Below are 27,629 nucleotides of genomic sequence, written 5' to 3' on the forward strand. Positions count from 1 at the left end.
TTTTTGCAATAGACCCCGTCCCAGCAAAGCAACATTTTAGACAATGGACAAGAAGATGTATCTCCTAGTGGCCAATGGAATCCTTATCCTCTTGGGAGGCGGGATGTACCTCCGGACACCATTACTAAAAAGGTAACCAGTTTCAAATTAATGACACAAACCATGAACCTTGTGCATCCATTGTAATATGTAATCCATATTTTGTGTCATAACCTCATTTCTAATTTTGTAATAAATTTAGACTAAATATTTTCCCACTATAGGGAGTTTAGTTAACCATAAGTGCATGAAAAGAATGAAAAATGAACACTGCCAAATGTTCAGAGTTGGTTACAAATTTTTATAAACAATATCCTGCCACCTCTATGGATACTATCACCTCTTACTAGTGTCTGATACCCACCTTCGAAGTGCAAGTACAGGATTGTGTGTAATATACACTTCTGACCCTCTTGAGTTTAGCAGTATGGTGTAGCCAATTTGTGTAAAATGAAATTCAACTAAAAAGATTGATTTACCATTTGTAAAGTCATACCAGTTCATTCATCTAATCATTCACTCAATAAATACTTACTGAGCAACTGTGCTCAGCTATGTGTTGAGCAGTTTTTAGATTCTGGGGAACAAAAGTAAGATATGGTGTCTTAACTTGAAGATCTTTTAGTCTAGTGAGGTATCCTAAGTGGTAAGTAAGTAATTATAATGCTGCATGTTAAATTACCATAAAGGGAATAAGAAGAAAGCCACAACCCAGGAAAAGATAATTACAACATATATGAGAGACAAGGGATTGCTATTCCAGAATATATTTTTTAAAACTCATATAGTCAATAAGAAAAGACATACAACACAATACAAAAGAATGGTAAAATACAAGAATAATTAGGAGAGGAAATAAACATTTTAAAAAGCAGAATATTTTTGTCAATCAGAAATGCAAAAAAAAAAAACTACTAAAGCTACTTTATACCTACTAGTCCACAAAAATTAAGTCTGAAAAATGTAAATTGTTTGCTAGTATAAGAGCAATGGAAACCTTTTCATAGTTCCTGTAGGAATAAAAACAGCCATTTTGGAATCAAATTATCTTATAAAGATGACCATGAGTGTACCTTATATTCTAAAAATTGTCCTCCTAAGATGTTATTCAAGACACTTTTAATGTTTACAATGGTAGGAAACTGGAAAAACCTACCACCAGAAAAGTATGTAAATAAATTCTGTTATTCACCCAAAAGGATATTTTAAAGCAATGAAAATTAGTTAATCAGTAATTATGATAATATGTATAAACCTTAGAAACATAATTTTAGTAAAAAACAAGTTTCAGAAGATGGAACACATCAAACCTATGAAATTTATAATTCTCAAGAATAAGCAAAACTAAAATATATTGTTTAGGCATAAGTACATGACTCCGAAAACTATTTTTAAAAGGGAATGGTTAGCAAAATTTATGATTAGAGATATCTCTAAAGAGGAAACTGGGGGTAAGATCATGGAGGAAATTTGTATTATTCTTGCTACTGTCTTATTTCTTAGGTTGAATTTTATAATTATGCTTCATAGCTTACATATATACTACATAATCACATACTTTCTTTGTAATTTAGGTGATGATTTTCCTCTTGATGACTACTTCAGTGCTTTTAAAATATATATATATTAAATATCAAATTATTTTACCTCAAATAGCTGTTAATGCCCTGATTACAGGTGTTACACATGTTATTAATCTGCCTGTTGGGCAATATTTAACACAGCAGATAAACACAATGTGTGGTTAGTGCTTTGAAGTTGGGATACAAGGTTATGAGATTTTCTGGAAAGGGCACCTGTTTAGTAAAGAAACTAAAGTTGAGAGGAGTGGTGTAAAATAAGGCTGGAAGGTAAACAGAAGGTTGATCATGCTGTACTTTATTCTGAAGGAAATGAGAATGGGAGTTTTGAAATGTTTTAAACATGAGAAAGCAAAGATTAAATTTTCATTTAAAGAACATTCTGATAGCTTTTCAGAGAATGAATTATAGAGAAGAAAGACTGAAGGCAACTGGACCAGTTAAAAAGCTTCTACTTTAATACAGGGGAGAGTAAGTGGAAGCAATGGGTGGTGGAGCGAAATGCATAGATTCAATATCTTCTTAAAAGGTGAGCCAACATGATGCTGGGATTGACTGGACATAGGGTATAGGAGATAGATATAAGTTCCATGGTTGAGACACAGGTTTCTCATTTGGACAAGGGACTGATGTGCCATTCACTGAGACTGGAAGCACAAGAAGAGTTAATGGTTGGAAGTGGAAGAGGCAAGCCTAGTTTACATTTTAATATGTTGACTTGAGGTATCTTTAGGGTATCTAAATGGTAACGGTTAGTGGATATTTAGAGATATTTATCTGAAGTTCAGGAGAGAAATCTTAGCTGAAGATACAGACTTAGCAATCATCAAAATATATGTCATAATTGAGCTGTGAGGCAGATGGATGACACAGAGCTCCATGGGACACCAACATTTAGGGATGTTCTTAGGAAGGAGAACAGAGAAGGAATCACCATAGATTTTATCAATAGGGTCTACCACAAGTTATAGAAACTTCAAAGGAAACAGCCTTGAATATTAAGTAAATATCTAGCTGATTATCAACATCTAGAGGAAGCCTCAGATTTAGTCTTCAGTTATATTATTTTAAATACTTAGGGTTTTTCTCCCTCTCCATTCTTCTATCCATATTGTTGGCTTTATCCCAAAATTGGTTCCTCTCATTATTTAAGTTGTGTGCCAGTGACAATTAGAGATACAAGCTTCCTCTTCCAAATCCATCAAGGGAAAGAGCCAAGTTTCCAAAAGCAGTCTGTTACAAGCAAAACTTTTCAATCCTAAATCCCTACCTCTTCTTAGCAAAATTTTTCAAAACCTCAAGCAAAACTTTTCAACCCTAAATACCAATGTCTTCTTAGATCTCATTGATCCAAAATAGTGAAGGACTTCCCACCCCTAGCAAGATGAATGGAATTATATGATTAGCTTTGACTAATCAGTTGGAGTAGAATAGATAGGGCTCTCAACTCCAGTGACCAATAAAAAAAAAGCTTTATTCACTTATTACTCTGAATGGAACTAAGAGCTGTTTACATTAACCATCCATATATGCACTTTACCTGAAATCTATTTTCAAGCTCCATAATCATATCATCAGTAAAAATCATGATAATCATTTGCTTGCTTCTCTACTTTTTTTAAGAACCCCATGCAATCCTGTATTGATTAAACATTAGTAAGGTAGTTGGTCTTATTTAAGACTAAAATAATTATTTCATCTATGTGAAAACTTCATAACCTTTGATACTTCTTTTCAAATGTGAAATAATGTAGTATGTCTTTCATGTGTAAACTCATTTGTATCTTCTTCCTACTATCATGATATGCATTTTCAGATTACCTGAAATTTGCCTAAAATCTGGGATTTTAGAACGTATAGATATGTCTACCTATTATCTCACAGAGTAGAGAGATTAAAAGATGCTCTAAATATCCAAATTTAGTTTATTATATTCTAAATGAATATATTAAGTTAATATTCAGTGAGAATCAATTTAAGGAAATGAAAATGGTAATGGGATTATTAACCTGGGCTTCAGGATTCACTGAAATAAATATGAAAAAAATACTACTATTTATTGTGTTTATATTTCATTATACAGGGAATGTTTTTAAAAATCAATATTACTTTTGCAGTTGAAGTGAGTAGTCAGGGTAGACAGAGTGAGAATGGAAAACTAAGAATTGGACTACAAATGGAATGGGGACTCAAAGGAGAATAAATGATGAAGTCGTAGCCAGCTCCATTTCAGTGTATTTCTTGAAATCTCTGTATTAGAGTTTTTAAACAATCTTATTATTATTCTTAGAGATACTCCTATGTTACTACTGTGATACTTCAACTGTGTGGTATTTAGTGCTGTGATACTACCATGATCAGAAACCCTGTGGTGCTTCAGAGATCCAGGGGGAGACACAGTTTCAGAAAGGCTTTGATTGAACTGTGGCTCTGTTCTGGCTATCATAGCTCTTTGGTTGAACTAATATTGGTAGTACTCACGGATATGCCTGTGAGTACTTCAAACACTATAGGAGAACAAATTTGGGTACCCTCCAACACATCAAATATTTCAGACACATAAAATAGACAAAAAGTGCTCATCGATCAGAAAGGATTTTGTTCTTTATCTACTATTTCTGTCCTGAGTACCCGAGAGTGGCTAATCCATGGCAAAATTTGAGGGTGTTAAATCCCGACTTGTTTTTTTGCTTTCTTTTTTTCTGAGTGGCAAGAGGTGGGATTTAACTGACTTTTTTTTCTTTTAATGGTGTAATAGTAGGTGGTAGTTTTCAGTTCTCTCTTGCTATGTCAGTGTCCAAAATCTCAAATTCTAAATATCCGTCAATGCAGAGTCTGGGGGTCATTGCTGGAAGAACATGTCACAGCTATGTAAACCTCCCCCTGAATTCCAAACATTACTACACAAGCACTTTAAGAATTGCTATTAAAAACTTTTGAATGGCTGAAAACAACAGTGGTTTCAGGAATATTTGTACGTTAGACTGCTGTCACATCTCTGCTTTCACAGCTGTCATCTGTTGGATTATGCTAAAGTCACTCTGGTAAGAACTATTATGTACCATATATTAAATATTACTCTGTGTTAGGTATTGTGCCAAATGTCATAATGTATTTCTTCATCTAATCCCCATGACAACCATATCAGGTAAGTACTATTATTTTCATTATTTTTTATTATTTTTATCCGCTGTACGGAAAAAGAAACAGTTTCTTCCGAGAGATGTGGGGTTTAAGTTAGATTACTCACCAAGATTTCACAGGTGACTACATATTTTAGATTACATTCCTATACTTAAGAGAAAATAGTAGGAAGTTCATAGTGAAATTTTGTTTTTCCTTTCTTATGTGAAATTTTTTTCATTTAAAGCCAGATATTATATACTCTGATTTGGTAGACTCCTTCCATAGGAATGACAAGGCTGTTTTTCCCTACTTCTGAAATGACAAACTCTTTTAAGAATATTGAGAGTCTTAAAAAAATTTTGAGAGTCTTAAGGTCGCATATCCTTGAGGAGGTTTAAAATTGAAGGATAAAGCCCATAAGGATATGTTGCAATGTTGGAGCAGAAAAGCATTGTAGCAAAAAGGCTAAAGTGGCATATTAAAACAAATGAAACTTAAAACATTCCCTTTCTGGAAAGGGTAACCAAGAAACTTTAAAATCCTAGTGATATTAAATCTGAAAATCTTTTAATATGTAAAGACTAGACATTCAAAGGTCTCTTTCAGCATTAGCAACTCTTCCCTCCCCAAGTGTCTGTTTTTCTAGGTTAAGTGCATAATGAGTTGGCAGCTAGAATAATAAAGATAGGTACCAAGGGTCAACATCAAGATGGACACAGTTGAGAAGAAAAGTATAAAAATGCAGCTAATTTAGTCTTGGCTCATAAACTTGTCCCTGATGCTGAATTTGCCCAGGATTTTCTCACATCTACAAAGCCAGCTCAGCCATTAAGGGCTTCGTGATTGCCAGATGTTTGTCATCTGTGAGGCATGCCCATGAACTCATTAGAAGAAACTTAAAGAAATTTAAGAAAAATTATGTGGGTTTTTTTTTATCATTTTCATTGTCTTTTCATCCTTTCTTTCCCAGGAACCAAATTAGAATTTTTGCTTTTTCAAATCATATGAAGTATTAAAAGTTTTTTTAATTAAGTTCCTGGGAAGAAATATTCATTCCTTATTTTAATTTTGGCATTTCTCATGTATCTTAGTATAATGCATTTTACCATTTCTTTCTATACATACTTAGAAAGATAAGATCTAAAATACCTCCTGAAAATCTTATGTTGCCTTGCTGTTGACCATATGGTCAAGATATCATTTTTATTTTAAAACAAGTGAATCAAATTTTTACTAGAATTGGTTTTCCACTTGGTAATAAAAGTCCATCTATTGTAGAACTTTCCAAAAAAGTGAGATCATTTTTAAATAAGAAGTAGATATTTAAAAGTGTGACAGATGAAAATTAACCTGCATATTTAGTTATTTAAATAAAAAGCATTTTACTATTCTGCCATAGATATCTTATCTAAAATATATAATCATTAGAGATGGCTCAGTTGGTTGAGCATCAACTCTTGATTTCAACTCAGGTCATGAACCATGGCCATGAGATAGAGCCCCACATCAGGCTCCATGCTGAACGTGGGGCCTGCTTAAGATTCTCTGTTAAAGAAGTATATATTTGTTAGACAGGGGAAGTTGAGATTCTGTCTCTCCCAGCTGCCCCTCTCCCTCACTGTCACTCCTCTCTCTAACATTAAAAAAAAAAGTGTTTAAAATACGTGATTATTAAGTTATAGTCATTGAAAAGTAACTTTTTCCAAACCCTTTTCCATTAAGAGCAAATACTGCTATCCGCACTGTATATATATATGGAACTGAAATAAAAGTAACAATAATTCACGACTTTTGTAATTTAGCTGAGACACAGCAATAGTGCTGTTGGAATCCCTTATATCAAAGGCAGGGAGGTGGGTAAATATAGCTTGCTTATATGGAAATAGTGGAAAGTCTAGAACAGGTAAGAAAGAGAGATGAATATTTAAATGCTGGAAAAAGTAAGGATGGCAAAAGTAGAGTAGATCTTGAGGCTATAAGAGAGCAAGTCAATGTGTGGAAGAAGCAGATAGGAAAATCAACCCAGTAAACCTTGCATATAGGAGGTAAGATACAGGGAAATAGGTATGTTTCTCATTTCCATCAACTACATCAGAGTCAAGTTCCAGCTTAAAATAAAAGTGAAATAAAAAAAATATTCTGAAACTTAGTAATTGTCAATTATGTAGCTAACCTCTCCTTTTGTACAGAAAGAAATATGTCAGGTATAGTAGGTTTTGCCTGAGGCTTTGTATTTTTCCCTCCCAAAGCAATGCACATTATTAACAGTAAAGAACCACAAGGAATAAATGCCTCGACTTTGTCAGTCCATAAGCAAATGAGAACAACTTTCCCTATCACTGTGAGTAATGCCAAGCACAATCCTGGCTCCTGCTTTTCTGCTTCTCTTTTTCGGGCCTCATTTTTCTCCTCTGATAGAAGCACATTTTGCACTGGCCAGAGTAAATATTTCTTTAATTTTTCTGGTAGACTGGGCCATCCCTGAAAATCAAAAACAGGTTGGAATCATTTATATAGTCATTTTAAGCCCCAAGCATTTTTTCTAAACATTAGGAAAAGATTTTTCTGAGTCACTTGATAGACTGAGATTCTCCTTGTTTCCCTCATCCTCTTCCTGTCACTCTCACTCACGGTGGTGTCACTTAGGACTCTGTATTGAGCTCTATCGAGACCACATTGATATCCACGGTGACAGCATATTCCACTGAGGCTGCTGAGCTTCAAGAAGAAAGATCAGCCAAACTCATTCACTGTCAGGGAGCTCTGCCCAAAAATGAAGAAATGAGTCAGTGAAAGGGCAAATTGATGACGTCATACAATTATGGATTTAAAAAAAAAACAAAACAAAAACTCTTGGCACAATCTGTTGCCCCCAGAGAGACATTTCCTACACTAATATATGCAGTTTTTCTCTTGACCAAAAGCCACTTTTTTCAGGGAACTAAAGTTTAAAAAGGACAGGGGAACCTTAATCCCTAGCAGGATTTTGAAGACAACTTTCTGGATCTACAATAATGCAACTATACTTTTCTTTGATATCCTGGAAAGTAGGGTTTTGGTATCCAGAAATAATCTGAAAATGATTATTTGTGTGCATAGTAAGTACCCACTCCTTAATTTTGCCCTTAGATTGAAAAAGGAGGGTTTTTTTTAACGTTTATTTAATTTTGAGAGAGAGAGATAGCATGACTGGGAGAGGGGCAAAGGGTGGGTGACAGAGGATCTGAAGCAGGCCCTGCTCTGTGAGCGGAGAGCCCCACGTGGAGCTTGAACCCACAAACCATGAGATCAGGACCTAAGCTGAAATCAAGAGTCAGAGACTTAACCGACTGAGCCACCCCAGCACCCAAAAAAAGGAGTGTTAAGCAACACACGAGTTGCCTGGGAAGCAAGCATACCCACCGTCATACAAATCTCCTTCCAGGTTGGGAGGGGTCAAGAGTAGGAGAGGGAAGTAGGTGAAAACTATATCTTATATGATTTATGGTTAAGTATCAATTATTGCTAATATTGTTAGGCATCCACCAAATATCCATTGGAGGCTCTTTGAAATTTCTGATGCTTATGTTTAGTGACTACATTAAGACATGCACTAATGTCCCCTGCCTAACAAATATATGCTTTTATATCTACTAGAGTAGCCTCAGCATGGTCTTTATGGCATAAATATCAGTTATTGTTCTAGAACAGGATAAAAATGTACTGCTAGGTGTTAAAATACATACAATAAGCCAAAGAATAATTGTAGGAATCGTAAGCTAAGGGCTCAAATCTAGTCTTGAGAATTTCAAGTTGCACTCCTTTTATGTTACCAGTATCAGAACCATTATTCAGATGAATTAAATGTATGCTTTTAAAACACAGCTTCCTGATTGATTGCCATGTTATCTATTCCAGTAAATCAGTGCAGCCATGTCTTTCACTATACTAGAGAAATAAGAATGAATGCATCCAATTAGATTCATCCAATTAGATTATTGAAATAAGAGAGAGAAGCCTGAGTAAATAGTAAGACTTGCTTGTTAAATAAGAATTAATTGCCAAAGCAAGAGTACATGGCCTGTAGGAAGTCAAAACTTTCATGGAAAGGGGCCCCTTCAGGGGCAGTTCCACGTCCTCGGTAATAGTAGCTGAATCAGGAAGAAGCATTTGAAGAAATCAGTGAAGTAATTTCCTCTATTTAATGATCCATTGCAAAGATTTATTTTGTTAATCTGACCAGCTAGAATGATATATTTTTAATCAATTGATGTACTATTACTAATGTGGATAGGAGTTTGTAGAAATGTGAGAGAAAAAAATCTCTAGCTTGAAGCAAAAGTGGCAGTTGAGTAAAACCCTGTTTAGTTTCATGCTTGCTATTTTTAATTATTTTTTTTTACTTAATACAACATTAATTCTTTAATTTCCAGAGTACATCCCTTTATCTCCTAATATAAGTACAACAATACAGCTGTGCCCAGTAGTGAAAGCCATCGCTGTTATGAAATCAGGAGATTGTTCTCATCTGGACTGACTCTAAATTATTTCCTCAGTGAGAGTGCAAACCCAAAGAACGTCTATCAAATGACTGCTAAGTCAGAGGTTAAAAAAAAAAAAACCTTGCCACAGCTTAAAACAATAAAGTGGCAGATTAAAACTACTTCCATCAATTCTTGTTGTTCCTTAAAACAAATGACTATTCTGCCTAGGAAAATTGAAATAACTCAATAACATTTATACTATCTTCATTTTGGAAGAAATATAAAAGCAAAAGGAAAATGAAAAATTAATCCAGTGAAATAAAAATGTCCATGACCGAGTATGTAATTTGAAGATCTAAACAACATGACAACTGGCAGATGATCAAGGATTGTTGCCAAATAGAAGGTATCACAAGAGTAAGATCCCATGTCTTGCCACTTGATTTTTATCTGACTTTATCTGGCTATCTAAAGAGTCTAATAAATCTTAAGGGTGAAAGGAATAATTGTCAAATTTTTGTTGTTACTGTTAAACATCTTTTTATTTTATTTCAGGAATTGTAGGTTGAAGAGTATAGACTTAGCTCTAATTTCATCATTTTCGCTACTGTGGATTCTTTATTGTTTTTTTCTTTTGGTTAATGATTTCCAGTTCCATAGCTGTGTTTTATAAGTTGACATTTAATCATAAGAGAATATGCTTATGAGATTCAATAAGCCGGAAAAGACCGTCTGCACATATCAGCCAGCTGTCATCCTAAGGCGTATGCACTGAAGGGAAAGGGCCTATTGCCTCACCCTTTTAACTGTCATTTGGGGCATTGAAGTATATCACCAGTTTTTAACTCAAAAAATTGAAGTCAACAAGTATTTTGAATAACCCCCTCTAAAAATATTGCACTATGCCAGCAGAATGCAATGTCACCCTGTCCCCAGGACAGGAGAAAGAACATCTTCCTGCCCCCTCTCTTTTAAGCTTCAGAGCTCCCTTCCAAGTATCTGTGCTTAATTGTCCTCTAATGCCCAAATGGGAGAACATAGATTTTTGGCATCAAAACTGCCCCAGCTGACTATTTAAAATACAGAGAGAGAGAGAGAGAGAAGAAGAAGAAGAAGAAGAAGAAGAAGAAGAAGAAGAAGAAGAAGAAGAAGAAATAATAATGCTTACTAGTTTAGTTAACATAATTATAAAACAATTTCTACAATACAGAGTAGGACTGTACTAAGTTGTTTAACATAGACACTCTCGTATCATCTTCACAACAATCTTATGGGACAGGGAGCCAGAGGCATGGAATTGAGGAACACAGGATTGGAGCCTAGTAATGTCTGCTTCTACAACCTGGTCTAACTACTATATTATACTACTAAGGTATTGTATCCCTCCCACCCCACTCAACCAAAAACTTTCAGAAAACATTATAGCATAGACCTGTTGTAATAGTAAATAACCCTCAATATCAGCAATATATTTGATATGTAGTTAGCTAGAACTTTTTGCCACAACTTGGTATTGTTTCTTCTCTTCCATGTTCAGAAGAGAGAAAGAAACCCTGGCACCAGTCATGTACTTAAAAATAATTTTTGAGTCCTCTTCAACTTGTTCTTCCCAATCCTACACAAATCGAGTTTAGATCTTAAATGCACTTTTTCCCCCTAAACCTTCATTTTCTTTCATCCGAAACATTTGCAAGTTCTTTACTTACTTTTGTGAATCCAGAAGGAACAGATGTAGGAGCTCTGGGCATGACTGAAACCTACCTACAGATTCTTCTATAGTATTGAATTTAGTTCATTTTGTTAATTTTTTTTCTCAATGATTTAGCTCATCAAACTTCCTGATTATATCACCTAAGATTCCAACCACCACCCCCTATTTAACACTCTCTCCATTTTCCTCAAAGTAACCTAAATCCTGTCACCAAAACCACTGGTAAACGTAATGAAACTGCACTGAATATTGAATTAATCCCTGCAAAATGACAATTATACTAAAACATAAAAACTAAATAATGCACTAAAGCTGCAGGGAAAAAAATCTCAATTTTTTTATTAGTTCTTAAGATCGTGTTCTTTTTTTTCTTATAAGCAGGAGTGCAAGAGAAATTATGAACTTGAACTTTATCTTTGATTGGCCCTTGCGCATATTAAGCTTTGCTGTTACTTTCCAAAATGGGGGAAAGAGCACAGTGATGCATACCTTATAGAGTGGTTCTAAAAATTAACACCATGATGTAAAATATTTATCACAATGTCTGTCATATCAGTGTTTAATTATTGGTAGCTGTTATAATATTATTTTGGATAAAAATCTGTTAATTAGGGACAAGCTAAATTTTCATTTAGCGGTGTTCCTAACAGCAGGCTGTTAATGAGACCAAGGTCATGAGTTAGTGTCTCTTTTGAATTACTTATCCATTAACACTGGCTGTACTCTTCATCTGGACAGTTTTATGAAATTATATAAATAATGGGGATGGAAGTGTCTATGGGAAAAAAAATGAAGGTGAATCACTGCAACTTAAAATATTAGCTGTATTAGTGAAGAGTGAGTAGCACCATCTCCACTTATGACAGAATTGTGTTTTTTACATTCTTTTTAATGTTTATTTATTTTTGAGAGAGAGACAGACAGACAGGCAGAGCGTGAGTGGGGGAGGGGCAGAGAGCAAGGGAGACAGAATCTGAAGCAGGCTCCAGGCTCTGAGCTGTCAGCACAGAGCCTGATGCGCGGCTCCAACCCACGAACCACGAGATCATGACCTGAGCCAAAGTCGGACTCTTAAATGACTGAGCCACGCAGTAGCCCCAGAATTGTGTTTTTTAAATTTGTATATGCGGTATCCCTCCATAAAGAAGCCATTTTTCAATATCTGAAACAAAACATAATTTACTGCTTGCTAACAAATAACTTGTACAATCTCTGAGTAAAACCACAGTCTGAGGAAGCATGGAGTTCAAGAATTGATGGATTTTCAGAAGTTGGAATATTTAGGGGTTAATTGACCTTGAACTGGGGAAGCATGGTTATCAGACTCTTGCTGATTGGCTAACTTTCAGGAGCAGTTTATAAAGCAAGTTGACATTGATTATTTGCCACAGGTTTAAAAACAGTTCTTTTGGGTGATTATCTATTGCTATGTCCAAAGAACAATCAGATCTTTAAGCAGCAGAGAACTTTTTATTCTCATTGCAATTATTGAGTACTTACTATGTACCAAGAAATTTGCTCAATTCAATACATTGTCTTCTTTATTCCTCACAATATTCTATGAAGCACTTATTATATCTACAGTTTTCATATGATAAGCAGAGGGCTTAGGTAGCTTGTATACGATTGCACAACTAAAAGCAAGAAGTAAAACCCAGGGTCATCTACCTTCAAAGATTGTGTTATCTGTACTGCCTCTTATTTTTTAAATTAACTCCTGGCATTTCTACAACCCTCCATTTCTATAATTTTGTTGTTTGAAGAATGTCATACAAATGGAATCCTATAGTATGTCATCTTTTGGGCTTAGCTTTTTTACTCAGCATAATTCTCTGAGGATTCATTCATATCGTTGTGTGTGTGTGTGTGTGTGTGTGTGTGTGTGTGTGTTAATAGTTTCTTACCTTTTATTGCTGTTTTGTATATTATGGTAAGGACACATCTGTTTGTTTGACCAGTCACCCACTGAAAGAAACTTGGATTGTTTCTAGTTTGGGGCTGTTATGAAGAAAGTTGTTCTAAACATTTGTGGACAGGTTTTTGTATGAATGTTGGTCTTAAGTCTCCAGGATAAATGCCCAGGAATATTACTGCTGCATCATATGGTACTCCTTGCATGTTTAGTTTTTTAAGAAACTGTTAAATGTTTCCAGAACGGCTCTTACCATTTTACATTTCAAGCAGCAGCAGCCTCTGAGTTTCTCCTCATCTTTGTCAGCATTTGTCGTTGTCACTATGGTTTATTTAGTCAGTCTGATACATGTGTAGTGATATCTCACTGTGGTTTTAATTTGAATTTCTCCAATAGCTAATGATTTTGAACATCTTTTCATGTGCTTATTTGCTGCCATCTGTATAATCTTTGGTGAAATGTTTCTTCACATCTTTCAACATTATTCCAAATGGATTATTTAGTTTCTTACTTTTGCATTTTGAGGGTTCTTTGTTCTTGATCCCATTCTTGATTTGCTAATCTTTTCTCGAATTCTGTAGTTTGATTTTCATTCTCAACGTTTTACATTTAAGTCTGTGATCTATTTTGAGCTAATTTATATACATACAAAGTATGAGACGTAGGTCAGGTCTCCTTTATTTTGCCTATGGATGTCTAATGGTGCCAGCATCGTTTGTTGAAAAGGCTATCTTTTTTCCATTGAATTGCTTTTGCACCTTTGACAAAAAGTCATTTGGGCAGATTTGTGTGAATCTATTTGTGGGTTCTCTGAACTGTTCCATTTATCTGTCTGTCCCTCTGCCAATATCACACAGTCCTGATTACTGTAATTATAATAATCTTGAAATCAGATAGGCTTATTCTTCCTGTTTTCTTCTTCTTTTTCAAAATCATTATAGTTATTCTATTTTTGCTGCCTTTCAATATAAATTTTAGAATAATCTTATATATATCCATTAAAAAATCATGCTGGGATTTTTATAGGAATTTGTTAAACCTGTGTATCAATTTGGAGAGAATTACGTCCTTACTATGTTAAGTCTTCCAATCCATAAATATGTCTTCATTTACTTAAATCTTTGATATCTTTCATCAGCATTGTGTAGTTTTCAGCGTATAAGTCCTGTGCAAGCTTTGTTTGATTTACACCTAAATATTTCACTTTTTTGTGTGTGTGATTGTATATGCTGTTGCTTGAAATTTCGATGTGCACATGTTTGTTGCTAACGTACATAAATACATTTGATGTTGTATCCTGCAAACTTGCTCGACTCACTTGTTAGTTCTAGGAATATATTTTTGTTGATTCTTTTGATTTTCAATGTAGACAGTCATGTCATATGCAAATAAGGACAGTTAATTTCTTCCTCTTCAATCTGTATGCCTTTTATTTCCTTTTCTTGCCTTAGTCTATTGACTAGAACTTCCAGTACTGTGTTTAAAAAGAGTGGTGAGTGTGGACATCTGTGCCTTTACTTCATCTTAGGGAGGAAGTATTCAGTTTGCAACATTAAGTATAATGTTAACTTTAAGTTTTTTGGAAATGTTCGTTATCAAGTTGGGTAAGTTCCCCTCCATTCCTATATATCTCAGAATTTTTGTTATGAATGGGAGCTGAATTTTGTCAAATGTCCTAGGTTTCCATTGATAGGATCACATGATTTTACTTCTGTAGTCCATTAATATGGTGCATTGCATTGGTTGATTTTGAAATATTGAGCAAGCTTTGAATCACTGGAATAAACCCTACTTGGTCATGGTACATAATTCTTTTATATATATATATTGCTGAATTCTATTTGTCAATATTTTGTTAAGGATTTTTGCATTCATCTATGAAGGAGGTTTGTAGTTTTCTTTTACTTCCTCTTTTTTTTTTTTTTTTTTTTTGGTACTGTCTTTGTCTGGTTTTGTTATTGGGACAATACTAGTTTTATAGAATATATTGGGAATGTTACTTCCTCTTCTGTTTTCTGGAAAAGAGTGTGTGGAATTGACATTAATTCTTATTTAAATGTTTGTTAGAATTCTCCAATGTAACCATCTGGACCTGGAGATTTCTTTCCTGGAAGATTTTAAATTACAGATTCCAATCTTGATAGTTACAGGGCTATTGAAATTATCTATTTCATATTGGATGAAATATGGTAGTTTGGGTTTTTCAAGAAAGTGGCCGATTTCATATGAATTGTCAAATTTATGTGTAGAGTTATTTTTAGTATTACCTTATTAGCCTTATGATGTTTATAGGACTGAAATGATATTCCCTTCTTCATTCCTAATTTTGGTAATTTATGTCTTCTTTTTTCTTTTTAAGTCTTACTAGAAATGTGTCAATTTTTTTATCTTTTCAAAGAACCAGCTCTTTGTTTCATCTATTTTATCTGTCATTCACTTTCCATTTCACTGATTTCTGCTTTTTTTTCCTTCTCTTTTTATAATAATAAAAACTATAATATAATAATAACTATATAACTATATTATTATATAACTTAATAATAAAAACCAACTTGCTTTGGGTTTATTTAGCCCTTCTTTCCCTAGGCTCTTGATGTAGGATCTTAATTATTGATTTGAGGCTTCTTCTTTTCTAGTACCTACATTTAGGGTCATAAATTTTTCTCTTAGCACTGTTTTAGCTGTGTTCCACAAATTTTTATGTGCTGCATTTTCATTTATGTTCAGTTCAATATATTATTTTATTTCTTTTGAGACCTATGTAACCCACACATTATTTCAAACTGTGTTGTGTAGTTTACAAGTGTTTAGATAGTTTTATCTTTTTGTCATAAATTTTTAGTTTGATTCTACTGTGGTTGGAGAATACATTCTGTGTTATTTTATTTCATTTAAATTTGCTGAGATTTGTTTTCTGGTTCAGGATATATTCTATCTTAGTAATTTTTCTATGAAAACTTGAAAATACTGTGTATTCGAATGACGTCAGGTGGAATGTTCAATAAATGACAATTAGATCTGGTTAGTTGATGGTATTGTTGAGTTCTTCTGTATTCTTGGTCATTTTCAGTGTAGTTCTATCAATTGTTGAGAGAAGAGTGTTGAAATCTCCAACTCTAATTGTGTATTTGTTTATTTCTCTTTAAGTTCTATCAATTTTGGTCACGTATTTGCAGCTTTGTTATTGGAGCTATGTATGCATTTAGGATTGCTATGTCCCCTCAGTGGACTGACTCTTTTTTCATAACATAAGATCCCTCTCTATATTGAGTGTTTTTGCTCTGCTCTGAAATCTACCTTATCTAGTATTGATACAGCCCATTCTCTTTTCCTTTAACTAATATCTGCATGATATATATTTTTAATGCTTTTACTTTTTATCCTCCTATATTGTTATATTTGCAGTAATGTCTGCATATAGTTTTTATAGTCTGCATATAGTTGAGTAATGTTCCTTAATCCCTTCTGCCAAGATCTGTCTTTTAATTTGTGCATTTAGTCTCTTTGAATTTAAGAAGTGACACATTAAGGTTTAAAGATTTAATGTAATTTTTTGTTTGTTGTTCTCTCTCTCTCTCTCTCTCTCTCTCTCTCTCTCTTTGCCTCTCTGATTTGTCTTTTTTTTTTTTTTGCCTGCTTCCTGTGTGTTATTTGGACGTTTTTTAGAATTTCTATTTTATTTATCTACAGTGTTTTAGTAAACCTCTTTGTGTAGCTTTTTAAATGGTTGCTCTGGCTATTATATTCTATATACATAACTTAGAGAGTCTGCTAGTGTCATCACCTAACAGTTCAAATGAAGTGCAGAAACTTTACCTGTCTTTCTGTCAGTTCATCCTCCTCTGCTTATAGCTGTCTCAAACATTTCCTCTACATACATATAGAACCACCTCAGATAATGACATAGTTTTACTTCAGTCATCAAACATTACTTTGAAAATTCAAGAAGATAAAGAAGGCTCATTATAGGTATCCATATATTTGTTTGCTATGTTCTTTCTTTCTTTCTAATGTTCCAAGGTTTCCTCTTTTATTATTTCCTTTTTTATTTAGAGAACTTTCTTTAGCCATTATTTTAGGATAGGCCTGGTGGTGACAAATTTTCTTCATTTGTCTTCAGCTGAGAATGTCTCAATTTCTCTTTCATTCCTGAAGAACATTTTCACTGGTATAAAATGTTAGGTTGACAGTTCTATTCCTTCAGCGATTGAAAAATATTGTGCCACTTCTTTCCTTTCTCTTTGGTTTTTGATGAGACATCCACTGCCATTTGATTTGTTTTTAGTCTCTGGTGAGATGTCATTTTTCTCAGGCTGCCTTAGGACATTTTTCTTTGTCTTAAGTTTTCAGAAGTTTAATTATAAGGTGTCAATGCATGGTTTTCTTTGAGTTTAATCTGTGTGATATTCTGCTTCTCAGATCTGTAGGTTTTTGTCTTTTGACAAATATCAGAATTTTTCAGCAGTTATTTCCTCATTTAATTTTCAGCCCCATTCTCTTCCTCCTTTCCTTTCGATAATCTGATTATTAGGTCACTAACACTCTGGTCATTTTTTCCAGTGTGTTTTCTCTATTCAGATTGGATCATTTCTATTGCCCTGGCTTCTACTTTACTGTTTCTTTTCTTTGTTTTCTATATTCTGCTTTTAAGCCCATCCATTGAGCTTTTCAGTCATTGTATTTTCCAGCTCTAAAAATTCCATTTGTTTCTTCTTAATATCTTCTATTTATTTGCTGAAGTTTTATATTTTTCCACCGTTTTTTTTTCATTTGGTTTAAGCATATGCATAATTAGTCATTGATACATATTTTTAATTAGCTACCTTAAAATTTTTGTCAGATAATGCTAACATCTCCGTTCTCTCAGTGTTGGCATTTAGTGATTATCTTTTTCCATTTAGTTTGACATTTTCCTGGTTCTTGGTATGATTTAAACCTAGAAATTTTGTAGAATGTTATAAAACTCTGGATTGTACTTAAACCTTATGTTTTAGGTATCTTTCCTTGAAACCACTCCAACTGGAGAAGAATGGGGCACTGCCTCATTCAGGCCAGGTAGGGAGAAGTCCAATTTTCCCATTCGGTCTCCGTTGACACTTGAGGCAAAGTCTTCTTGTTATTGCTAGATGAGGATGGAATTTCCAGCTCCACAGAGGGTCTCCACTAATACCTCAGTGGGAGTAGCCTCATTGAATGATAGAGAAGGTCCTGACTCTCACAAAAATAAAACCCAAGGGATTCAGTGCCATGTTGTTGCTTGGTCTCCAGATCCGTAATTGATCTGCATTATTCTGTCTTCTTTCCAGAGTTCCCTTATATTTGTTTATATAATTTTATATATATTGTTTATATATATTTGTTTTGTATTATATGTCCAAGTTTCTTTATTATGTCCAAGGTTTTAATTGTGCTTAAAGGGAACAGGGAAAAGTCAGTCTACTTCATCTAACTGGAAGCAGAAGTCCAATTGTCTATATTTTTTAAACTTAACCTGCTTACTAAAAAAAGGCACTACAGAACATATAGTATAAATGGAAAGTGATTAGGACTGTTTTGTAGTTTTTGTCGTTTTACAAAATTATTGTAACTGACTCATTTAAATGAGCGTCACTGGTTCCTTGAAATTAGTTACTGAATTATCCTTTTTAGATGATTCTGTGTTGTTGACACTGCTCCCAAACATTTTTGAACTCTGTTGGACTTAATGTGAGAGAATGAATTGTGTCCATTTGAATATTCTCAGCAGCATAAACTGTCATCTTTCGAGGCTGTTTGATTTTTGGAAGCAATCCTAAGTGGTTCAAGAGCCAAGGTGGCTAGTAAAACAGATGACAGATGAATTGGGTAATATACTTCTCAGTCTAGCATTCTTCACTTAGAGAATAGCGTGAACTAAAGCAGCGTTGTAGTGAGAAAGTCATTTCTTTTATATCCTATAAAACCTCCCAAACACTTTAAATTTGTATGTAATAAGCTGGTTTAGCTGTGGTCAGAATTTTGTATGAACAGTGCCATTTGGTATCAAATCAACATTTCTTTCCTGTGATGCTGACATAAACGTTTTCTTGGGTTCTATGGATATTGGACTTTTTCCCTGTAAATTCTGACAGTATGGTTTTGGGTCAACTTGAAAATACTATGTTTCATCACTATTCTCCTCAAATACATGTTATTTTGTCCAACCTCCCCTTGAAAGTTCAAAACAAATGTCAGATCTACTCTATTTCTTTTTATCATTCAAAATGTGTAGTACAGTCTTTACAGAAAGCTTCATGTTCAAATTCCCCTTCAGTATGAGTCAGTGTTCTCAAGACTAACCCTCTGCTTGAACAAATCGAGCCTCTGACATTTTCTACATTTTCATTAGCCCTTTGTACTTCATCATAAGCATCCTCATTACCTTTCTCAAGCCTTTGTGCCAGTCAGAAAAAAACCCTCTTTACAGTCCCTCCAACACTGTAATTGTCCCATTAGATATCTTATGTCACTTATGTTTGCTTAACTTCACACAAAATTTAGTGTTAACTCCTGGCTTTCTTCTGTATCTCCCTCTCCCCATTCGCTGCAGCCTGTATCCCCAATAGAGAATGAAAGAACAGTACTGATGCAGACAGAATCATTTTACAGCACATTCTTTTCATGCCCATTTGATGTTTTACCAAACCATGTGAGAACATGAGCTTCATTACTTCATAATTATGGAAAGATTGCTAAATACACTTATTTGCCTAACTATAACAATCTGTCACATCCATAGGATCTAAAATAGATAACAGACCTAATTCAATAAGTAGGAATGGCCCTTTGGCAAATTAAAGAGCTGCTAAAGAAATTTAATATATCCTAAACCTGATCCTTTTGTTCCTTTTCAGAACAGAAAAGTCAATTTGGGGGTAAGGAGATTGCAGTATAGTTTTGTGTTTAAGAGAATGACCTTTAATAGTCAGACAGCCTTGGTTCAAATCCTGATCCTGTCAGTTTACCACTAGTGCAAATTACTTGGGAAAGCTACTTAACCTCCCCAAGACTTAGTTTCCTCCTTAGCAAAATTGGGTAATAATAATTCATAATAATTAATCTCTAATGCTGTTATATGGACTAAAGGAGGTAATATGTATAAGGTAAGTTTTAGTGCATTGTTTAGCACCTAGTGTTTGGATAGTAGTCATTATTTATTAAATGCCAGTTACTGTGCAAGTCATTAAAGATGATAAGTAGGATATAGAGCTTGCCTTCAAGGAGTTCCAAATCAAAGCATAGTCCTGGGCTGCACCTATCCCATGAGAAGGTAAAAATAAACCAGAAAAATAATTCTACAGGCTATTATATAATATATGCAATCAGCTTTTCACCCTTGGATAGACCATTACAAGAATATTCTAATCAATGTAGGGGTTGTTAAGCAGTCTTTATTGATGTTCTCATGTAGATTATGCATCCATGGGTTTAAAGTAATGTTCTAGATCCCTCTAAGTTTTTCTCTTTTTTCTATAATTTACTTATTTTTTATAATTTACATCCAAGTTAGTTAGCACATGAGGCAACAATGATTTCAGCAGTAGATTCCTTAAGCCCCTTACCCATTTAGCCCATCCTCCCTCCCAAAACCCCTCCAGCAACCCTCTGTTTGTTCTCTATATTCAAGAGTCTCTTATGTTTTGTCCCCCTTCATGTTTTTATATTATTTTTTTTTCTTAGATACCATTTTTATTTTTTTTATTTTTTTTAATTAATTAATTTATTTATTTTTTAGTTTATTGTCAAATTGGTTTCCATACAACACCCAGTGCTCATCCCAAAAGGTGCCCTCCTCATTACCCATCACCCACCATCCCTGCCCTCCCACCCCCCATCAGCCCTCAGCTCACGTTTTTATATTATTTTTGCTTCCCTTCCCTTAAGTTCATGTGTTCTATATCTTAAAATTCACTTATGAGTGAAGTCATATGGCATTTGTCTTTCTCTGACTGGCTAATTTTGCTTAGCATAATACCCTCTAGTTCCATCCACGTAGTTGCAAATGGCAAGATTTCATTCTTTTTGATTGCTGAATAATACTCCATTGCATATACATGCCACTTCTTCTTTATCCATATATCCATTGACAGACATATGGGCTCTTTCCATACTTTGGCTATTGTTGATAGTGCTGCTATAAACATTGGGGTTCATGTGCCCCTTCGAAACAGCATACCTGTATCTCTTGGATAAATACCTAGTAGTGCAATTCCTAGGTCACGGGATAGTTCTATTTTTAATATTTGAGGAACCTCCATACTGTTTTCCAGAGTTGTGGCACTAGTTTGCATTCCCACCAACAATGCAAAAAAGATCCTCTTTCTCTGCATCCTCGCCAACATCTGTTGTTGCCTGAGTTGTTATTGTTAGCCATTCTGACAGGTGTGAGGTGATATCTCAATGTGGTTTTGATTTGTATTTCTCTGATGATGAGTGATGTTGAGCATTTTTCATGTGTCAATTGACCATCTGGCTGTCTTCTTTGGAGAAGTGTCTATTCATGTCTTTTGCCCATTTCTTCACTGGATTATTTGTTTTTTGGGTGTTGACTTTGATAAGTTCTTTATAGATTTTTCCTCTGGTACACAGAAGCTTTTTATTTTCATGAGGTCCCAATAGTTCATTTTGCTTTGGTTTCCCTTGCTTCCAGAGACAGGTTGAGTAAGAAGTTACTGCGTCCAAGGTCAAAGAGGGTTTTTTTTATTTTTTTTAATGTTTATTTATTATTGAGAGACAGAGAGAGAGAGACAGAGCATGAGCATGGGAGGGGCAGAGAGAGGGGGAGACACAGAATCTGAAAGCAGACTCCAGGCTCTGAGCTGTCAGCACAGAGCCCGACTCGGGGCTCAAACTCACAAACCACGAGACCATGACCTGAGCCGAAGTCAGACGCTTACTGACTGAGCCACCCAGGCACCCCCAAGGTCAAAGAGGTTTCTGTCTGCTTTCTCCTCAAGCATTTTGATGGCTTCTTGTCTTACCCTGAGCTCTTTCATCCATTTTGAGTTTATTTTTGTGTATGGTGTAAGAAAGTGGTCCAGGTTCATTTTTCTGCATGTCACTATCCAGTTTTCCCAGCACTATTTGCTGAAGAGACTGTCTTTATTCCATCGGATATTCATTCCTGCTTTATCAATGATTAGTTGGCCATATGTTTGTGGGTCCATTTCTGGGTTCTCTATTCTGTTCTTTTGATCTGAGTGTCTGTTTTTGTGCCAGTACCATACTGTCTTGATGATTACAGGTTGTAATACAGCTTCAAGTCTGGGATTGTGATGCCTCCAGCTTTGGTTTTCTTTTTCAAGATTGCTTTGCCTACTCGGGGTCTTTTATCATTCCATACAAATTTCAGAGTTTTTTGTTCTAGCTCTGTGAAGAATGCTGGTGTTATTTTGATAGGTATTGCATTGAATACGTAGATTGCTTTGGGTAGTATTGACATTTTAACAATATTTGTTCTTCCTATCCAGGAGCATGGAATATTTTTCCTTTTTTTGTGTGTGTCTTCTTCAATTTCTTTCATAAACTTTCTATAGTTTTCAGTGTATAGATTTTTCACCTCTTTGGTTAGATTTATTCCTAGGTATTTTATGATTTTTGGTGCAATTGTAAATGGGATTGATTCCTTGATTTCGCTTTCTGTTGCTTCATTATTGGGTGTATAGGAATGCAACCCATTTCTGTGCATTGATTCTATATCCTGTGACTGTGCTGAATTCATGGATCAGTTCTAGCAGTTTTTTGGTGGAATATTTTGGGTTTTCCATAAAGAGTATCATGTAATCTGCAAAAAGTGAAAGTAAGCCTCCTCCTGGCCGATTTGGATGCCTTTTATTTCTTTGTGTTGTCTGATTGCTCAGGTTAAGACATCCAATACTATGTTGAATAAGAGTGGCGAGGGTGGACATCCCTGTCTCCTTCCTGACCATAGGGGGAAAGCTCTCAGTTTTTCCCCATTGAGGATGATATTAATGGTGGGTTTTTCATATATGACTTTTACAGTCTTGAGGTATGATCCTTCTATCCGTACTTTCTTGAGGGTTTTTATCAAGAAAGGATGCTGTATTTTGTCAAATTCTTTCTCTGCGTCTGCTGAGAGGATCATGTGGTTCTTGTCCTTTCTTTTATTGATATGTTGTATCACATTGATTGATTTGCTGATATTGAACCAACCCAGCATCCCAGGTGTAAATCCCACTTGGTCATGGTGAATAATTTTTTTAATGTATGGTTGGATCTGGTTGGCTAGTATCTTTTTGAGGATTTTTGCATCCATGTTCATCAGGGAAATTGGTCTATAGTTCTCCTTTTTAGTGGGGTCTTTGGTTTTGGAATCAAGGTAATGCTGGCTTCATAGAAAGAGTTTGGAAGTTTTCCTTCCATTTCAATTTTTTGGAACAGCTTCAAAAAAATAGGAGGTCCCTCTTCTCTAAATGTTTGGTAGAATTCCCCTGGAAAGCCGTCTGGCCCTGGACTCCTGTTTTGGGGAAATTTTTATTACTAATTCGATTTCTTTACTGGTTATGGGTCTGTTAAAATTTTCTATTTCTTCCTGTTTTAGTTTTGGTAGTTTATATTTTTCTAGGAATTTTCCCATTTCTTCCAGATTGCCCATTATATTGGCATATAATTGCTCATAATATTCTCTTCTTATTGTTTGTATTTCTGCTGTGTGGGTTGTGATCTCTCCTCTTTCATTCTTGATTTTATTTATTTTGGTCCTTTCCTTTTTCTTTTTGATCAAACTGGCTAGGCGTTTATCAGTTTTGTTAATTCTTTCAAAGAACCAGCTTCTAGTTTCGTTGATTCATTCTACTGGTTTTTTTTGGTTTCTATAACATTAATTTCTGCTCTAATCTTTATTATTTCCTGTATTCTACCGGTTTGGGGTTTTATTTGCTGTTCTTTTTCCAGATCTTTAAGGTGTGAGGTTAGGTTGTGTATCTGTGACCTTTCTTCCTTCTTTAGGAAGGCCTGGATTGCTATATACTTCCCTCCTATGACTGCCTTGCTGCACCCCAGAGGTTTGGGGCTGTGGTGTTATCATTTGCATTGGCTTCCATGTACTTTTTAATTTCCTCTTTAACTTCTTGGTTAGCCCATTCATTCTTTAGTAGGATGGTCTTTAGTCTCCAAGTATTTGTTAACTTTCCACATTCTTTCTTGTGGTTGATTTTGAGTTTCAAAGCATTGTGGTCTGAAAATATGTATGGTATGATCTCGATCTTTTTGTTCTTGTTGAGAGCCGATTTGTGTTCCAGTATGTGATCTATTCTGAACAACATTCCATGTGCACTGGAGAAGAATGTGTATTCCACTGCTGTAGGATGAAATGTTCTGAATATATCCATTAACTCCATCTGGTCCAATGTGTCATTCACAGTCATTATTTCCTTGTTGATTTTCTGTTTAGATGATCTGTCCATTGTTGTAACTGGGGTGTTGAAGTCCCCTAGTATTATGGTATTATTATCAATGAGTTTCTTTATGTTTATAATTCACTGATTTATATATTTGGGTGGTCCACATTTGGAGCATAAATGTTTACAACTGTTAGATCTTCTTGGTGGATAGACCCCTTAATTATTATATAATGTCCTTCTTCATCTCTTGTTATTGTCTTTATTTTAAAGTATTCATTGTCTGATATAAGTATGGCTACTCTGGCTTTGTTTTGGTGACTGTTAGCATGATAGATGGTTCTCCATCCCCTTACTTTCAATCTGAAGGTGTCTTTAGGTCTAAAGTGAGTCCCTTGTAAACAGCATACAGATGGATCTTGTTTTCTTACCCATTCTGTTACCCTGTGTCTTTTTAATTGGAACATTTAGTCTATTGATGTTTAGAATGAGTACTGAAAGATATGAATTTATTGCCATTATGTTGCCTGTAGAGTTGGAGTTTCTGGTGGTGTTCTCTGGTCCTTTCTAGTCTTTGTTGCTTGTGGTCGGTTTTTTTTTTTTTTCCATCTTTTCTCCCCTCAGAGAGTCCCTCTTAAAATTTCTTGCAGGGCTGGTTTAGTGATCATGAACTCCTTTAATTTTTGTTTGTCTGGGAACCTTTCTATCTCTCCTTCTATTTTGAATGCCACCCTTGCTGGATAAAGAATTCTTGGCTGCATGTTTTTCTGATACAGCACATTGAATGTATCCTGCCACTCCTTTCTGGCCTGCCAAGTTTCCGTGGATAGGTCTGCTGCAAACCTGATCTGTCTTCCCTTGTTGGTAAGGACCTTTTTTCCCTTGCTGCTTTGATGATTCTTTCCTTGCCTGATAATTTTGTGAATTTGACTATGATATGCCTTGTTGATGGTTGGTTTTTGTTGAATCTGATGGGAGTCCTCTGTGCTTCCTGGATTTTGATGTCTGTGTCTTTCCCCAGGTTAGGAAAGTTTTCTGCTATGATTTGCTCACATAACCCTTCTATCCCTTTTTCTCTCTCTTCATCTTCTGGGACCCCTCTGATTCTGATGTTGTTCCTTTTTAATGAGTCCGATTTCTCTAATTATTAAATTGTGCTCTTTTGCCTTAGTCTCCCTCTTTTTTTCTGCTTCAATTTTCTCCATAAGTTTATTCTCTATATCACTGATTCATTGCTCTGTCTCATCCATCCTTGCCACTGTGGCCACCATTTGAGATTGCAGCTCAGTTATAACATTTTTTATTTCATCCTGACTAGCTTTTATCTTCACATAAAGAGATTCTAATCTGTTTTCAACCCAGCTAGTATTCTTATTATCATGATTCTAAATTCTAGTTCAGACATCTTGCTTGTATCTGTGTTGATTAAGTCCATGGCTGTCATTTCGTCATTTTCTTTCTTTTGGGATGAATTCCTTCATTTCATCATTTTGAAGGAAGAAAGAAATTAATAAGGTAAAAAACATTAAAATTAAAAACTTAAAAACAGTACAAAAAAATCAAATAAAGGATGCTAGATCCTAGGTGTGTTCTGGTCTGGTTGTTGAAAGGAGCTTGATAGATTAGAGAAAAAAGGAAAAGATAAGGAAAAAAGGATAAAAAAGGAAAATGTTTGAAAATTTGAAAAAATGAATACAATAAGATGAAATGATGGAAGGAAAAAAAAGAATTTGAAAGTTTTACAAATAAGTAAAAAATAGAGTAGAAAAAAATTAAAGAAAAATATTTTAATAGAAATGGAGAATAACAATAATTTTTTTCCTCGTTTTGCATTCAAGAATAAAAACAGAAAAAAATGAATAGATGGACCAGCAAACAGACTGAAGTACGATTAAAATTACATTGGTTTCCCTTAGAAGTTGAACTATGAAACACTTTATAAACTAAGCAGGCAGAGAGACTTGTATTGTTCCTGAAGAGTGAGTTTGGCCCAGTTGGGCTGGGCTCCATTCTCCACTAGATAGTGCTGTTTAGCTTACTGGGGTGGATTGTTGTGGCACATGTAGGTGTGTATGCACATGCGTGGGAGAGGTGAAATTGGTGTCACCCAGCTACCCAATCTCTAGTATCAGAACTCTGTGCTCTCCCTAACCAGCAATTGTGCATCCCTCCTTTGTCTCTGGCTTCTGTCCACTTCCTGCTTTTACACTGTGACCAAGCCATCAGCTTGCCAGGCAGCTCCTCCCTCCTGAGTTTTATCTCATATGTGACTGTGTTTCCCAACCCCTCACTTCTGAGGGACTGCAGCTTTGACCTACTCAGACCTTCTGGGTGAGGGTCTCACAGAGCAATGGCCAGATGCCAGCCCACCCTCAGGAATGTTTGGGAGACCACGCTGCTGCCGATGCCCAGAGACTGTAGCTGGGTGCCAGTCTGCCCCAGAAAAAAATCATGCAATCATGTAACAGCAGCATTTCAGTGATTATGGAAAATCACAACACACATCTGGTGCCAGGCTTCCCCCCTTAACATCCTTGTTTCAGTACCAGTGAATGTGATAGTCTCTGGGGACCATTTGGGACCTTTACCTGTGGAGAGGCCGCACAGCCTCTACCAAGTTTCCTCTCAGCAGGGGAACTGCCTCTCTCCATGTGTCCTGAGGACCCTGAAGACCTCTTTCTCTCTGCTTCTGGGGATTCGCCCTTCCCACCAGAGCACCACCAGGTATCAAGCTGCAGGGTTGCAGACTCTGCACTCTCCCTGTTTATAGAATCTTGATGGAATTTAAACCCTCTCCTTTCTAATTTCTCCCTTTTTTGTTCAGTCCTTTGTGTACACTTTATTTTCTCTCTAGCTGCTTTTGGGCATTGGAGGTGCTTTCTGTATTCTCTCCCCCTCGCCGTTCTCTCTCCACAAGCAAAAACAGCTCCCTGCCCTGCACAGCTCCTCCTCTCCCCCGCCAAGTCACCTCTCTGCACTGCATACCTGCTGAGTTCTCTGGTTCAGGTTGTAGAGATTGTTGTGTTAATCCTCAAATCAGTTTTCTAGGTGTGCAGGATGGTTACATTTCAGGGACGAGAGATGCAAAAAAACTTCCATGCTATTCCTCCATCTCTGCCCCTCTAGATCCCTCTAAGTTTTTCTGGGTGTTAACAATTCTTTGCTTGTCTATGTGATCACTTTCATTTAAACTGATGGTGTTCCTCTTTTCCACTGGCTCAAGCACTGACTGAAGACCCATGAATTATGACAGTGGAGGTGACAAGCAGGTATAAGTGTAAAATCAATTTATTGTTCCATAGCCAAGTTGTACAGCTTCAGTTGGCCTACATCATCAGCTCCTCTAACTCCAGGAAATCAATGTCTAGCTATGTAACTTAGCATAGCTTAGCATGCCAGTGAGTTCATTCAGAGTATAGC

The 27,629-nt window shown here is 35.4% G+C and overlaps 1 protein-coding gene across 1 annotated transcript in view; it reads left to right on the forward strand.

Moving 5' to 3' along the window:
• Positions 1-27,629, forward strand: part of LRRC7 (leucine rich repeat containing 7) — a 556,339-nt gene that overhangs the window by 482,423 nt on the left and 46,287 nt on the right. The window contains exon 23 of the mRNA XM_042996209.1: positions 13-132. Within this exon, the coding sequence (XP_042852143.1) occupies positions 13-132 (120 nt within the window). The remainder of the gene's footprint in view (positions 1-12; positions 133-27,629) is intronic.

Source organism: Panthera tigris, chromosome C1 (genome assembly GCF_018350195.1).
Source record: "Panthera tigris isolate Pti1 chromosome C1, P.tigris_Pti1_mat1.1, whole genome shotgun sequence".
NCBI classification, from domain to species: Eukaryota; Metazoa; Chordata; class Mammalia; order Carnivora; family Felidae; genus Panthera; species Panthera tigris.